General features: G+C 45.0%; 1 protein-coding gene across 2 annotated transcripts in view; it reads right to left on the bottom strand.

The window, feature by feature from the left end:
• The window catches only part of LOC146007748 (sodium-dependent serotonin transporter-like), a 68,606-nt gene extending 52,472 nt beyond the window's left edge, over positions 1-16,134 (bottom strand). For both annotated transcript variants that reach the window (XM_083146349.1, XM_083146339.1), the window contains exon 1: positions 15,875-16,134. In XM_083146349.1, the coding sequence (XP_083002475.1) occupies positions 15,875-16,088 (214 nt within the window). In that variant the 5' untranslated portion in view covers positions 16,089-16,134. The remainder of the gene's footprint in view (positions 1-15,874) is intronic.
• Between the last annotated feature and the right edge of the window lie 973 nt (positions 16,135-17,107).

Consider the following 17,107-nt stretch of genomic DNA (forward strand, 5'->3'; position numbering starts at 1 on the left):
TTTAACCCGCTCTCGAAAGCTGCTGCATACTCAGATGCAGTTCAGAGAAACTGCACCTGCTTTACGTGTCAACGGACCACATGGTGGTGCACTGATGGTCTTACAGCGATGCAGAAAGTGAATAGCTCAGTACTCGCATAGGCACATGCTAGTACACTAAGGAAAGGCTGAAACTAGCATTAGCAACAGCAATGTGAAACACTGAAGGAGGACCAAAGTCAAGTTAAACCATAATTATACAAATTTTCTTTCTTGATTATGCTGGTTCCCATGCTATAATGATCCATTGTAGTGTTTTAGAACGCTATATAGATGAGGAAAGTAAATTAGTAAAAATATAAGAAAAAAGAGTAGCTCATTAAAAAGAGAAATATGCACAGAATAAAGTGAAAATTTAATCAACAAAGAACAAACCAAAATGAACAAAATAAAAATTAAAGAAATAAAAAATATAAGTACAGTAAATATAAATGGCACAAATGTTACAGCTCTTTTCAGAAATATGAGAAGTCCAAGGAGTCCTTGGACTCCCGAATCCCATCAAGGGAATAGAGCCAACTAGCAAGGGCTTTAACACAGTTACTAGTTTTACTAATTGGAAGATTTGTTCTTTCTTCACTTAATACTTTGTATGCTTCTTTGATATACTGCACCATTTGCTGTAATTGTCCCTGTTTTCTATCTTGTTTTCAGCTATCTAATTACTTGGAAAATTATTCTGCAAAAACAAGACATTTAATAAAGATAAGTGTAACTAATGAAAGAATTTCCTGTACTTTTTTAGGATTAAGACAACAAATGTTGTATATTTTCACTAATCTCAACAAATAAGACACCATTGTGAAACAGATGCTTGTGGTCTGCACCATCAAACCTTATGTTACCTATTTTAAAATATTGCAGATGTGTATTTTACATTATATAGTAATAAAATGAATATTTTTGCAATATAATGTAAACTATACATTTCTGTATATTGGAATACTGGAAAAGTCATACATGAGTTCTGTGACTATATAAAATGCTAGAACACCGTTGCTATTCTATCTATGTCAGAGAGCATATTCTTGTTCGTAGTGCATATAGGGGTGAGTATAAAAGGTTAAATTATGATGACTTGTTATGCATAGATTTTAATATGTTTTTGACCTGTGTTTGCAGCAAAATTGTACTCTAGCAAACATTAATAAATATGACTGATAATTTAGTATTTCGCAGAAACTACAATAGCTAAGAAAATAGCCAAGTATACAAGACATTTTCAGACAATTCCGATAAACATGAATTTTCCTACAGACAAGCAGACATATAAAGCCATTATTCTTTCCTATAATGTGAAATGTATTTGTTAAAAAATAATGCATTCGTTGGTCTGATTGATGCTTTTTATTGAGCCACAAGTGTGCATTGTGACATAGCATAAAGTAGATTAAGTAGATTTACATGTTAGATCAGAACCATGGATAGCTCAAAGACATATTAAAGCAGTGTATCCCAAACTCAGAGCCGGCCCTAACTAATTTGACACCCTAAGAAAGATTTGTCTGATACCCCTTAATACCACTGCTAGTTCTGTCTCTGACCCATCGACCCTCTCCCAGCACAGCACCCCCTCACAGCACAGCACCCATCACCCAGCAGCACAGATCACAGCAGTCATCAACACCCACAGTGGCAAACGTAGGATTTTTTGAGGGGGTTTCCAAATGTAATCCACAATCTCCCACTCTGCAGCACATTGGAGTAAGTACGGGAGTCTGGGAGAGCTGTAACAGCCCTGAAAATTGGTATTTTTACACACTGGACACTGTATGGAATACAGTATTATTATTTAACAGTACAGATGGTCTATAATATAGGCTGTTTCAAACACTTAAATAAAATTAGTGGTCAGGAAAAAACATATAATAAATACACAAACATAATAGAACCAGTACTGCACTTTTTTAGCTCTCAATCTCCCACTTCATGGTAAGGCTCCTGTTTCTTCCTCCTGGCAGCTACTCTCTGGTCCATTGCGATGTTTGAGGGCTCAGATCCACACATACAGTGAACGTGGTAGAGGAAGCTGGTACACTAGGGATGTGCAGCAGCTCTGCCCTGTCCCTTAAACTGCATGATGTGGTGGCAGCTCTATTGATCATATTATATAACAGGGCTATTGCTGTCATAATTTAAGGCACTTGCAAAAAGGAAGGGGGTTTCTGCGCAACCAGAAACCCTATCCCCCCCCTGTGTTTGCCTATGACCCATCACTCCTCACCCATAGCAATACTCATCCACAGGGCCATAACATTTTGTTGCACTGTGCCAGAAAGTGCATTGGCACTCCCACCTACATATTTTAAATAGGGACATCATAAGCCAAAGTGGCCTTGTAAATGATTGCCGTTTTAATAACACAAGCAGACTCACACAAAATCTTGTGTGCTCCTGTGATCCAGTACCCATCAAAAGTTGGTAAAGAGGAAAAGGGGTTGCAGAGCATATGGGGGAAAGACTCAGCGCTGCCCGCTGTTATTTACACAGAAATGAGTGGAAAGCAGCTAGTGGTCTTTTTCACTGAGAGTCTAAAATTATTAAGATTAAAAAAGCGGTAGCATATTAATAAACATATAAATGTGGGAATATCAAATATAGAAGAAACAAAGAAATGTTGCAAACTAATAGAGTTGCGATGAGAAATCAAATAGAAAAGTAAAATAAATAAAAATAGAAGCAAAGCATCCTTGAAATAAAAAATAAAAAAACAGAAAATAAGAAAAAAAAATGAAAATTAAAATATAACAAAAAATGCAATTAAAAGTCAATATGAGGATAACAAGATAAAAGTAGTAGCTGTAAGTACACACAGAAGTTTATATATGGCTTATTGCATGTGCATGAGTGGGCTGTGCTGGATGACAGAAACTGACCCTATCCTGTCCTTAGCTATTGCCTCTTCCTTCTCTGCACCGCCGAAAGCTGCACAGTCACGTTCTATGCAATCTGTGTACACTTACGTTGCGTTCATAGGCGAATCTAGGGGTTTGTCCGGGGGTGCACCGGACTCATTAGCCCACTTTGTAGATGAGAGATGGGGCTTTACAACGAGCCCAGCCCTGTGTCTCACCCCCCTGGGAACCCGAGATACTGCCAGGCAAAGCTGGAACGTTTTCCCTATAGGATAACATGGGACCCGCTAATTCCGACCCCCACCCAGTTCAACGGCTGCCAGTTCCCCCTTCGGCATCACTGAAGCTCGAGGTTGATCTCAGTCAAACCCAAATCGCTGGGCCTTCAATCTGATACCAGGCTGGATCCATATGGGTTAATTGGTTCCAGGGATATTGAGGGCAGATTTCTCTGGAACCAAACAGCCCAGTTTCACATGGCCAAAATCATTCGGAGCAAACTCAAAAGTTCTTCAATATGATACTGGTCTCATGTAAATGGGTCAGTTGGTTCCGAAGATATAGCTGATTGGTTAAAGGGGGTAGGGAGAGGGGAGTGGTTGTCTCTCCCCCTCACACCAGAAAATGCAGGGACTAGGCTGGTGTATAAGGGGTCAGCCTGGGAATGTCCCTGCATGATCCTGGGACCATATTCCCGGGTAAATCCCTGCATTTTCTGTTGTGAAAGGGGTATTATTTCAAACAGCCGTGACCTGCAGTGCTCTGAATACAGCCGGGCAGCCCCCTGCTCTCTGCCCAGCTGTCAATGACTGTTACCCCTGCAGCTTCCACTCCATTTCTTCTCCCCGCTTTCACCTCAGCCCGCCCCCCCTTTAATCATGTAGTGCCGGCGCCCGGTGTGATCCCCCGACGTCACGCACAACAACAGTGCACACAATATTTCAAATGTCCACTCGGCTAGAGGGGACACCAGGAGGGGAGTGGGAGCGTCCTCTAAGCTGCGCTCTGCTCCTCTTCCCATAGAAGCAGCTGCACCGCTCTTCATATCTCCCTGCAGCCCTGCAGCAGCAGTGAAGGCTCATATAAAAATTTACAGTAAGTGCCACTTTTGGGGGCATTGCTTAAGGGATGCTACAAGTGGCGGTATGTGGGGGCATTACGCATAATGTGTGGCTTAATGTGTAAGGGACATTACGGTGTGCAGCATCCTGTGTAAGGGGCATTATGTGTGCAGCATCATGTGTAAGGGGCATTATGTGTGCAGCATCATGTGTAATGGACATTATGGTGCGTGGCATTATGTGTAATGGGTACTATGGTGTGCAGCATCATGTGTAATGGGTAGTATGGTGTGCGGCATCATGTGTAATGGGTACTATGGTGCCATCAAGCAAGAACCCCCTAGCAATGAGCACGTAGGTAAGCAGCACTTATGTGGCAAATATGTAATGGGCATTATGGTTTGTTATATTGTATGTAATGGGCCTCATGATGTGTGGCACAATGTGTAATGGGCATTATGGTGTGTGGCTTTATGTGTATAGGGTATTACGGAGTTTGCTAAAATGTATAATGGCCATTACTGTGTATGGTCTAAAGTGTAATGCCACACCCCTTTTTGTGATGCCACGTCTCCTTCACATGAGGCCACGCCCCCTTTCCCCCCCACCCGGCTATGCCACGCAAAGGTCCCCCTGCTATTGTGTCTAGATCTGGGACCACCCATTACTATAATTCTAGATTCGCCTATGGTTGCGTTGTGTCACCTTTATGGCTGGTGTAGCAGTCAGCTCAGCTTGCTGACTCAGATCCGTGCTGCCGGTGGTCATTAGCGGTAATAAGCGTCACCTGCTAAATGCCACTAATGACAACCATGCTCACCCCACCACTGCTCAGAAGCGTAATTGTTGCCTCTCCCACTCCCTGGCTCCCGGCTGAAAAAACAAGCGCAGCACTACTGTAGGCTGCTGACTCACCCACATACACTACCAGCGGGACTTCAGACTGCTGCCAGAGCTAGAACAAGGCTTTGGGGGGCCCTGGGCACTTAAGACTAACATTTGGGATACAGGGATGAGCCCTCATTTAGATGTGGACGGAGTTGCTATTGCTGCAGTGATAGCAGAAATATGGTCATGCAGTGGGAAGCGTCACGTCTCTTGCTGCATTACTGATTCAAACTTCATCCAAGGATACAGTTTCAGATCTTCCCTGGCACCATCAGTCAGCCCATGGGGTTGTGAAAGCCAGCTGCCACAATACCTACCAAGAGGTTAGGAAATCTACATCCTCTGATAGAGATCCTGGCCTCTACCCTCCCCTGCAATGATGGACGGTAGAGGCCTCCGTTTGGAGAAATGGAGACTGTCGCTGCTCTCAAACGGCATCAGACTGTCAGTCACAGTCAGTTTTCGATATGAGCCCATAAAAGAGAAAGAAAATACACAAATGGTGTAGTATGTCTTGACAAAGAATGTATTATTATAAGCAGTGCTATGGGTGGGGCACAAGTGGGCGGTGAAGTGGGTGGAGCAACCAAAGGAGTGGTGCATCAATTGGTGTATAAACTTTTTTTTACACACATAATGCCAAACACATAGTGCCATATATACACAATGCCCCCAGCAGTGCCATATATACACATAATGCTATATACTGTATACACATGCCACCAGCAGTGCCAGTTACACAAAGCCCCCAATACCCCCAGTAATGCCAGATACACAATGCCCCCACAGCAGTGCCATATATGCATATAATGCCATATACTGTATACACATGCCACCAGCAGTGCCAGTTACGTAAAGCCCCAAATACCCCCAGTAATGCCAGATACACAATGCCGCCCCAGCAGTGCTTAGTGGCAAAAAATGGGTGTGGCCAATGAAAATGAGAGCATGATACACATATAACCCCAAAAGTGCAATGCATATACACATATGCCCCCAATAGTGCCAGATACACATATGCCCCCATGGTGCCAGATACACATGCACCCCACAATGCCAGGTATGCCCCCACACTGCCAGGTATGCCCCCACAGTGCCAGGTACACCCCCACAGTTCCAGATACATATATGCCCCCCAGGGTGCCAGAATTTCCCACCAGCAGTGCAACTCACGCTCCTCTCCTGCCCTCACCCCAGTTTGGTGTCATTCTGTGGTGGTCAGTCCACAAGCCAATTAGAGCTCATGGGCCAGCCCACAAGCTCTGATTAGCTGACAGCCCAGACACATTTTAAATGGTTGCTGGAGTCACAGGGACACAGTGACTGTAAGAAAAGACACGCAATGCATTCTCCTCCCCTTCGAAGGGAGGTGGAGTCAGACAGCAGGGCAGGCCGTAGAGGTCCCAAAATGCAGTTCCTGGTTACGCTAATTTGGAAAAGAGCTTCAGGAACGGGGTTCCGGACCAAAAACTGCCCTTGGGTAGGGGATGGAGAGCAGGGGTTTAAAAGAGTTGTGACAGGCCTCCTCCACCCCCAGTACAAGTTGCACTGTATACAGTAAATCTGGCAGTGGCAGGTTTTCCACTCACCAACCCTCAGTGCTGGATCTCCCATAAAACAGCAGTGGCAGGTCTCTTCATGTGGCTGCACTTGTCATGTGCGCCGGGACTCCTCTACACAGTGTTGACAGAACCGTGTCTCCGTGTTTGGTGGCGCATCTCATGTGCGATGGAACTCCTATGCTTATTGCAGGATCACGGGTGTTTTGTGCTCTGCCGGGTCTCCAGTGCCCCAGGATTCCTCTGTGTGCATGTGGTGCAGGAAGTGGGATTATGTGGCTGTGCATCTCATGTGCACCGGGTCTCTTCCTCCCACCACCACGAAAGACACATAACAGTAGAAACATTTTGTGGGTGCCGGGCAGCTTGGAGAAGGTTCTGGAATGTCATTCCTGATGATGTAATTTTTCATCTGAACTTCAGAAACAGCGTTCTGGACCGTTCCGCCTCAAATATAGCCCTGATTATAAGCCTGAGACTCTCCTACATCTTCTTCTGAGGAGACTACAGGAGAAAGCGGAGGAGAGTCCTAGGCTCAGGCACGGAAACCATTATAGATTGCAGAGCTGTAAGGTGAATATGTTAGGAACCATGATTAATGGTTCAGTTCTGTTTTGTATTCTGTTCAGTTTGTGTTTGGCATTTTACTCTCTGGTGGCCTCCGGTGGTCAGTCTGTGCCATTGACGCTCAAATCTTCTGGAAACTTGATTTATTCACAAGGCTGATAGATAATGAGCTCGTTATTCCTGCTGGCAGGTTGGCTGGATATGTCACAGGTGTGTTAATCACCTGAGCCCTTCTTAAGGCATTCTCCCCAGCAATGCAGGGCCGGTGATAGCTTCTAGTTTCCTGTTTGCAATTTTCGTGTTCCTGTTGCTGAGAGCTGCAGTCTTTGGGCTTCCTGTTGGTCACCTGTCAGGTCATTGCTCCCTGCAGCTTGTCCTGGCTGCACTCCTATCCTGGATTTGTCTTGTCCTGTCTGGGTCTGTCCCAGTCCTGTCAAGTGTCTTGTTCTGCTGCAGTCTGGGTCCAGTCACAGTCCAGCCTTGGTCCAGTCTCTATCCTGTCCTGGTCCCGTCCTGATCCGGTCCTGTCTCGGTCCAGTTGTGGTCCAGTCATTGTCCAGCCATCATCTGTCTGCTGTCTGCATCCAGTCCAGTCTTGGCCTGGTCTTGGTACCATCTTGCTGCAGTCACTATCCACTCCTGGTCCTGTCTGGTTCCGGTTCCGTCTTGGTCACACTCCCCGTCCTTGGCCTGGTGCCGTTAGCCAGTGTGTCCTGTCCAGTTAGCGCCTGTAGTTAGATCTCCTCTTGGTCCTGCCTCAGGCTGATGCCGTAGATTTGTCTTACCTTAAAACCTGGTTGCATCGGGGTTGGAGCGGGCTTAACTCGCTCCTTCAAACGTGGCGACTACAGCAGAAGCCTAGCAATCCGCAGTCTATGGTCACCTGCCCGAGAAGGCCAATAGAGTCAGTGTAGGGTGCTTCGTGGCAGTCCTAAACAGAGGTCACGGCTGAGGGCACAGCCCACCACCATCCTCCACACGTGCCTGTCACTGTACTCCAACGGTGGGTTCACACCCAGATCCATAACAGAATATGCCCATCTTTTTGAAAATTTCTATTACCATTGGGTGTATATTGTTTTTTACGGGTATCCTTGTGGAAAATAAATCTTTATGTTAGAAGATTATCATTTAGCTATGTGAGGTCTGTACACGTCTGAAGCTATTTAAGCTGTGAAATTACCCCTTAAAGATACCATTATGTGGAGAATTATCTCTACTTTGGTGTGAGTACGATACACCATATTTTATTATTATTACCATCTCTTTAAAGAATTTGTCATTTATAATAATACAATCTTTGTCAAGACATACATTTTCTTTATCTTTTATGGACTCGAGAACTCTGTGGAAGATAAAGAACAATTATAAAGAGGACTCTGTCTTTAAGGCACATGAAGTTAATGGACTGATTTTGATGTTATGAGCGCCTTTTGGTAACAGTTGTTTTAGAAGGTTAGGGTGACCTTTTTTCTTTTGCTGTATCCGATTAGCTGCTCATGTGTGCGCAATCTTGCTATATCTTCTTTGGTTCTCATCTTAATAAATAAGCCCCTATGTGTCTACACAGTGGCGTAACTATAAAATTTGCTTCCCCAAGCCAAAAAAGTTTGCTGCGCCCCCCCACCCCTTGTATGTTCCACAACCGAAAGATTACAAACTGTTTTTCCATTTATTCAGTGGCATAACGTAACAGTTGTGCACAAATGAGAAGACAACTTTAATTAAAATCTCATACGCAAGTAAAAATGGTTCACTGACTGAATCTAAATTGCTGTGTATATGCATATATTAAGACCAACTTATGTCAGTTCAAACTTACACTGTTTTGGTGGTATTGTCCTTAGATATCAATGGTGCATTAAATCAGAATATACCACTGAAAACAATGTTCAGAAACAACCAAAAGCATAAATGGTACATTATCTGCTTACCATTTAAAAAGGACTTTACAGTGGTTCCAGTGATGCATGACTGCACTGGCCGGGGGACACATTGCACCCTGGCTCAGCCCACCACTGAGCGCCCGGCAGCAGGGAGGGAATGCCAGGCAGCAGTGGCCCAGGTTACATGGAGGTAATGGCAGGTAGCGGGGAGGAAGCGCCGGGCAGTGGAGGGAGGGAACACCAGGCAGCGGGGTTGAGGCAGCATTGCGCAGCAGCGGCCAGATTACATGGAGGGAGCATTGGGCAGCTGGGGGAGGGTGCAGCGGGCAGCGGGGGGAGGGGGTGCCGGGTTTGCAGGGTTGAGGGAATGCAAGGCAGCGGGGATGAGGGAGCACTGCGCAGCAGCTGGCGGATTACACGGAGGCAGTGGCGGATTCAGGGGGGGGCACCCGGGCACGTGTCTCTAGCCCCCCGGGAACCGGAGATATCGCCTGGCAAAGCTGTAACATTTTTTTTCCCCATAGGATAATATGGGACCCGTCAATTCTGACCCCCACCCGGTTCCGACAGCTGCCAGTTCCCCCCCTGGCATCACAGAAGCTTGTGGTTGATCTCTTTTAATTCCAAATCGCTGGGCCTTCAATATGATACCAGGCTGGTCCATATTGGTCAATCGGTTCCTGAGATATTGCGTGTAAACCAATTTTTTTTTTTTTTTATGTAATTTCATGGCTGTTCATGTTCTTTGAGGGCAGATTACTCTGGAACCAAACGTTCCAGTTTCACTGTACCAAAATAATTTAAAGCCCACTCAAAAGTTCGGTACTTGTTTCCTAGAACGGCCACAATCGCGGGCATCGTGTACCTTAAAGTTAAGGTACACGATGCCGGCGATGGACCCGATTTCCTTTGAAATCAGGTCCATTTTACTATCAAAGGCAAAATCGGGGGCATCGCGTCTGTCGCGGCCATTAACATTGCCCCCGACGCGACCGACGCGATGCCCGCGATTTTGCCATAGGCTTCAATGTTAAAATATTTTTTAACATTGAAATCGGGAGCATCGCGTCGGTCTTGTGCCAATATAATGGCACAAGATGAGATGGACTTGATTAAGTCCATCTCACATAGGAAACAATGTGAAATGGGCCAATATGACCCATTTCACATTGTATACTGCCCCGTCGTCACCCCACGATTGACGCCAACCCGAAGTGTGGCGAGCGCAGCGAGCCCGCGAGGGGCGGCGGTGCATGTCCTATGACCTTTTCATACCCCTACTATCCACGTCGGCGTGGAGTTGAGAATATAAAGTGTGGCGAGCGCAGCAAGCCACGGAGCCCGAAGCGTGGCGAGCGCAGCGAGCCCCGCACGGGGACGCGTATACCTGTGAAGTTATACGCGTCCCCTCGCGGGGCTCGCTGCGCTCGCCACGCTTCCGGCTCGGTGGCTCGCTGCGCTCACCACACTTTATATTCTCAACTCCACGCCGACGTGGATATTAGGGGTATGAAAAGGTCGCCATTCTTCGGGTTGGGGCCAACCTGGGAATGCATTTTCTGGTGTGAAAGGGGTATCATTTCAAATAGCCGGGACCTGCAGTGCTCTGAATACAGCCAGGCTCTGCCACTGTCAGTGGCAATCACTTCTGCATGGCGGCAGCTATTCCCAATTTACCGCGATCATCTATCCCTCCTTGGCAATAAGCATGTAATCCCACATGGCAATGAGTATGGAACCTCTCGCAATGAGCATGGAACCCTTGGCAATGAGCATGTTGATAAGCAGCACTTTTGTAGCATAATTTTTAATAGGCATTATGGTGTTTGGCATAATACATAATGGACATAATGGCGTGTAACTTAATGTGTAATGGACATTATGGTGTAAATGTTTAATGCGCGCCTTTGGTGGACAATGTCAATGTTTATGAAGCGTATTGTGAATTTTGCCTTAATCTGTGTGGCATTATGTGAATTCTGGCTCAATCCGTGTGGCATTATGTGAATTGTGGCTCAATCCATGTGGCATTATGTGAATTTTGTCTCAATCTGTGTGGCAATATGTTAATTTTGTCTCACTCCGTGTGGCATTATGTGAATTTTGGCTCAATCTGTGTTGCATTATGTGAATTTTGGGTCAATCCGTGTGGCATTATGTGAATTTTGGCTCAATCCGTGTGGCATTATGTGAATTTTGGCTCATTCCGTGTGGCATTATGTGAATTTTGGTTCAATCCGTGTGGTATTAAGTAAATTTTGGATCAATCCGTGTGTTATTATGTGAATTTTGGCTCAATCCATGTGGCATTATGTGAATTTTGACACAATCCATGTGGCATTATTTGATATTTGGCTCAATCCATGTGGCATTATGTGAATTTTGGCTCATTCCATTTGGCATCATGTGTAAGGGGCAAGTATAATGGGGTCTAGTATTTTGTTGCATAGTGTGTAGAAGTTGTATATGGTGTTGTACACTACACTCAAGGACACGCCCCCTGTTGAGTGGCCACACCCCCTTTTCCGGAGCACACCTTTGACGCGCGCACAACTACATCCTTCGCTTTTGTCGCCATGGTGAACCTGCATACTTTAAATGCCAGGGCCTATTTTTAATACCATTCCCACCCTCTCTCTGATGCTCTCTTAGCATGTACACTGGCACCACTAACACCGCCCCTCCCCCACCTAAACCCTCTTTTATCATGGTACCCCCCCCCCCTGTCATTGTATCCTGGATCCGCCCCTGCACCGGGCAGCGGGGTTGAGGGAATGCAAGGCAGCAGGGATGAGGGAGCACTGTGCAGCAGCTGGCGGATTACACAGAGGGAGCGCCAGGCAGCGGAGTTGAGGGAGTGCTGTGCAGCAGCAGCAGCAGGATTACATGGAGGGAGCGCCGGGCAGCGGGGTTGAGGGAGCACTGCGCAGCAGCTGCCAGATTACCTGGAGGGAGCGCCGGGCAGTGGGGGGAGGGAGCGTCAGGCAGCGGGGTTGAGGGAGCACTGTGCAGCAGTGGCCGGGTTATATGGAGCGAGCGCTGGGCAGCGGGGGGAGGGAGCGCTGGGCAGCAGGGTTGAGGGAGCACTGCGCAGCAGCGGCCGGGTTATATAGAGGGAGCACCGGGCATCAGGGGGTCACATCATCTGCTCCTCCGGCACCCACCACAGACCCCGCTCCACCAAGCAGCTGCAGGGTCTGCCGCACGGTGGCTACGCCACTGTGTCTACATGAAGCTCTCAATTGTGCAGCCATATTAGTGACAGGGACAAGTATCTCTCCTTTGACAGGCTTCACTCTTCTAAGCTAACTTACACCATTCACTTCTATCTTCAAAATCAAACTACTGTCCCCCTATCTGTCTTGCACCAGGGGCTGACATTTTGAAGACAATGGAGCAGTGGCAGCATATACCTCATGGCAGGAGGGGGCTGCCACTGGCCACATGAAGGCACCCTTTCTGCTGCTGCCACTCTACTTGGTTCCCACTATGGGCGCAGTCCAAACCTCTCCCCGTCTGTCTACTCAGTGGCCAGATCAGAGCTGAGATAGGACCCCTGAAGGTCACATTATGTGCAACAAATGGCTTCTGTCATAGTATAGAAACCAGGGACCCCTTTTTTGTCTCGTGCTGTAATTTTTTTTGTATTTCATCTACAATGGGATTATTGGTGCCAGCAGGCTCTTAATGCCAGAGCTTCCTGGCACATATGGTTCTCCAAGTGCCAGAAAGCAGGACAGGCCACTGTAACGGACAATATTTTTAATAAATTTCCTAGAACGGCCACCATCGGGGGTAATCGTGTACCTTAACTTAAGGTACACGATTACCCCCGATGGACCAGATTTCCTTTGAAATCAGGTCCATTTTGCCGGCAAAGGCAAAATTGGGTCCATCGCGTCGGTCGGGTGCATTAACATGGCAAGCGACGCAACCGACACGATGCACCCGATTTTGCCATAGGGTTCAATGTTAAAATATTTTTAACATTGTAATCGGGAAAAAAATGGGAAATGGGCCAATATGGCCCATTTCTCATTGTATATGCCCCCCCCCCCATTGTGAACGTCACCCCATGATTGACGCCAACCCGAAGCATGGCGTGCGCAGCGAGCCCGCGAGGGGTGGCGGTAGGCGTCCTCCTACCTTTTCATACCCCTACTATCCACGTCAGCGTGGAGTTGAGAATATAAAGTGTGGCGAGAGCAGCGAGCCACCGAGCCCGAAGCGTGGCGAGCGCACGCGTATACCTGTGAAGTTATACGCGTTCCCTCGCGGGGCTCGCTGCGCTCGCCACGCTTCGGGCTCGGAGGCTTGCTGCGCCTGCCACACTTTATATTCTCAACTCCACGCCGACGTGGATAGTAGGGGTATGAAAAGGTCGGAGGACGCGTACCACCGCCCCTCGCGGGCTCGCTACGCTCGCCACGCTTCGGGTTGGCATCATTCGTGGGGTGCCGTTAGGGTCTGGGGAGACTTTTACATTGAATCCAATGTAAAAAAGGGTCCCAGGGACCCGATTCAAATTTCAATCAATGTAAAAATCGGGACCATCGCGTCGGTTGCATCGCATGCGATTTGGTCGCATGCGATGCGATCGATGCGACCGACCCGATCAACATCGGTGTGGCCGTTCTAGAAAACAAGTACCAAATTTCCCCTTGACTGTGACACTAGCCCCCCACTCGTTGAGCAAGGCAGGTACTGGCATTTTTAATACTAGGGAGTGCTACGCATTTCTTTCCCTGTATTTCCAGGACCTTTCTCTATTTTCTCACTGTTGCGAGTCTGATTTTTTTTTTTTAAATCATTACTATTTCAGTAATTTTTATATGTTGGGATTTTGGCTGTCGGTATTTGAACCTGTCTGGATTTTGTATATGTTGGTATTGTGGCTGTCTGTATTCTGTACATGTCAGTATTATGGTCGTATATATACTCTGTCCATGTTGGTATATTTCCCATGTCATCATTATGAGTGTTGGAATATTGGTGTTAGGATTCTGCTACAATATTGTCCATCGGACAATATACCTAACCCCTATATACTAATATTAGCAGTGCCTGGTGTTCACTGTGAAAGAAGACTCACTGAGTGTGCCTGGTCCCGTGGACTACTTAAGTCATTTGTTAACAACCAGTCTGGACAAGGAAGACAATGCATTGTTTAATAAGGTGGGTTTCACAGCGATAAATAAATATTATGTTAATGATACCACAAACTGTAAAACATAAAGTAGGACAAATTAATAACATTTTTAGATCAAAGCTGGCTTCTAGTGGACACAAAATATACATACCACAAAAGAAGAAATAGACACTTTGGATCACTTACCATCAAAGTTATTAAAATAAACAGCAAAACACAGTTCATCATGTTATATATATACATTTCTAAAAGAGACAGTAAAGCAGTGCAGAGACTTTGCATCTGTATCAGAAAGTGTTGTTCCAGGGGCCCGTACGCTCTCTCTATATATATTGCAGTTAATTGCTGCAAACAACAGAGTCTCAGTGTAGCTTTTCACAGAGGAGTTCTTACTAGACCAATTATTTAAATATTCATATGACTCGGTTTACAATGAAGTGTCAGTGAAGTGACATGGCAAATAATGATCTTGGATTTGTTTATATACCTAGTGTATTGCCATTGCCATGTACACTATTTCGCTTACATCTAAAAGATAATATAAAAACTATATGTGGAGCACCTGTTCATGAAAAAAAAAGAATATTTTCCTGTATAAAAGGTGTATTGTCTAAAAGTAAGCAAATGCCTAGCAATAATCTTTCATTTGTTTATAATAATTTCTTTGGTTATTGGAGCACTTATTACTTTGAAGTCGAAATGATAATTGATTTAACCGCAAAAGTAACAAAAAAAGTTAGTGAGCTCCAAAGAACACTGATAAATGCAAACATACTATGGATAATGTTGTTTTATTTACTTATATAATATATTTTTAAAATATTTATTTGGTAATGCCATTTTGCTATAATGTATACAAATATAAATTTCCTGTATTGCATGATTGCAGAATACGCACTTAGGTTGTAGTGTCTTTTACACTGTTATTTGGATAATATGTGATCTTAGGATGAAATTTTATAGGATGAGAGATTCAGAAAGTGAGAAATTTGGTAAGAAATCTCCAGGTTTTTTTAAAGCAACAATGATTTACACGGCAACATCACACTGGTTTGCAGTGTAAATGATTTCCGCTTTAAAAAAACTGGAGATTTCTTACCAAATCTCTCACTTTCTGAATCTCTCATCCTATTAAATTTCACCCTAACTGTTTGTTTGTGTGAATTAATTGATAGACAACCTGTATTTATTTGTACAAGTAGGGCTAGCTCCAATATGTATACAACAGTGATGATTTAAAGGCTCACAGGTCACTGAATCACAAGTTTTTTCCTACTTCTAATCATTTAGATTGCAAGTTCTTATTTCTACGTTGTTTTTCCCAATAATGTTTTGCTTTTCTTATGTTTCTTAATTGTCAGGCATCTTGTTGCTATACCGTAGCAATATATAGTGGGTAAGCCACTTAAATAAAATACAAATAATAGACTTTTAAATATATAAAAAAACATAAACTATCTATAGTGTAAGGCAATGCACAAGTTGAAATACTTTGTTAAAATAACAATATACATTATCTGTATGAAGTAATTTAAAATGTATTCTGGGATATTATTTTCTGAGCAAACTAACAGTACTTGTGTAAAATTATACCTGGATATACAATTTACGGTCATACAATTGCATCAAAAATCTGAAGTGTACAATTGAGCAAACTGTCAGTGAATTTGATTAAAGATATATATTATTTTCTCAAAAATTCATACTTCATTACTTGTTCTGTAACTGCTAACATTTTGGAAATAATACAGTTGAAATGCAATTATCTGTTTTTGTGCATTGACAATTTATAAATATGACTAAATTAATTGCTAAAAAATTTGTAATAAATTGACTTTTTACAGGTGAAAGTAGCAAATACATTACCCACCTCCACCATTCTGGTAACAGATGTATGGAAACCTCCATACATTTCCCAAGTCTACAGCAAACCCAATGACAGAGAGTAGAAAGTCCATCTTTTTGCTCCATTTGTCCCGTGAGTCAGTCTGAGAAACTGAAAGGGGTAAGGAGTTATTGTTGGGGATAGGTGCATCCTGCTTAAGGTGCGTGTCTGCAGGAGCTGTGGAGTTCTGCTCTGACATGCTGTGTCTCTTGCTAACAGGCAGGAATCAGCTGAATAAGTGAAAGTAAAGGGAGAATTTCTTAAGGCTGATGACAAAGGCAAAGAGAAAAAAGAGGAGTGTTTACCACAAGAGGGATTCTCCACCTCCACAGTACCAAATTCATATGGTTGTATAATTACATTTATTTGAGAGCTAACAGCAATAAAGAAACTCCACTCTACCTCAATATAATGCTAATAGACACTTAAATAATTATTCGTCTGTTAGCAAAATATAGCTTAAAGGATAAAAAATCATCAGACACAGCATTATGCTGTGATAAATATATATATATATATATATATATATATATATATACTAGTAAGCCTGCTCGAAGCAAAAGCTTTGAAAGCTAGGCTTCTTTGTTTCTACCTTCTGTGTTTGTGCATGTGTGACAAAGAAATGTAGTCTCACTCTCTGCCAGCAGGTGGCAGTGTTTCGGAGACTCACGGACATTCTAGGTCTATTCTTCCCCATGGGCAATGGCGTAACTACTGAGGGTGCTGGGGATGCAGCTGCTATGGGGCTCAAGCTGTTTCCGGGGCCCGCAGCCCCCCCCCCTCTTGCACCCAAAGATCAGTGCTCTTTGCTCCCCCAGGTCCCCCTTGCATACCGGAGAGAGCAGCCACTGCAACAGCCCCCTCACCTGGCCCATTCACCCCCCTGGATGGCTTCCTGCAGCCCTGCGATTCGCAAACATTTAGGGGGTGGGGCCTGATGCCTCAAAGTACCCCCCCCCCTTCTGACACTGTTTCCTCCCCAGTGCCGGATTCTGGGTAAGGGGGCTGTCACAGTGGCTGTTGCAGATGAGACCCTCTTCATGGACAACAAGTAATCAGTCACCACCAAGGGCTACCGTGCATGCGACTGCTGCTGCGGAGCTGACCTTCTCCCCTCCTTTGCACAATTCTTACCTTCCTCCCACCGAGGAGCAGCACAGAGAGAGGAGACTGTCTGCTCTGACTTCCCGCACTGCTCCTGTCACCCACCCGCAACTC

Source organism: Crinia signifera, chromosome 1, assembly GCF_055691185.1.
Source record: "Crinia signifera chromosome 1, ASM5569118v1, whole genome shotgun sequence".
Classification (NCBI taxonomy): Eukaryota; Metazoa; Chordata; class Amphibia; order Anura; family Myobatrachidae; genus Crinia; species Crinia signifera.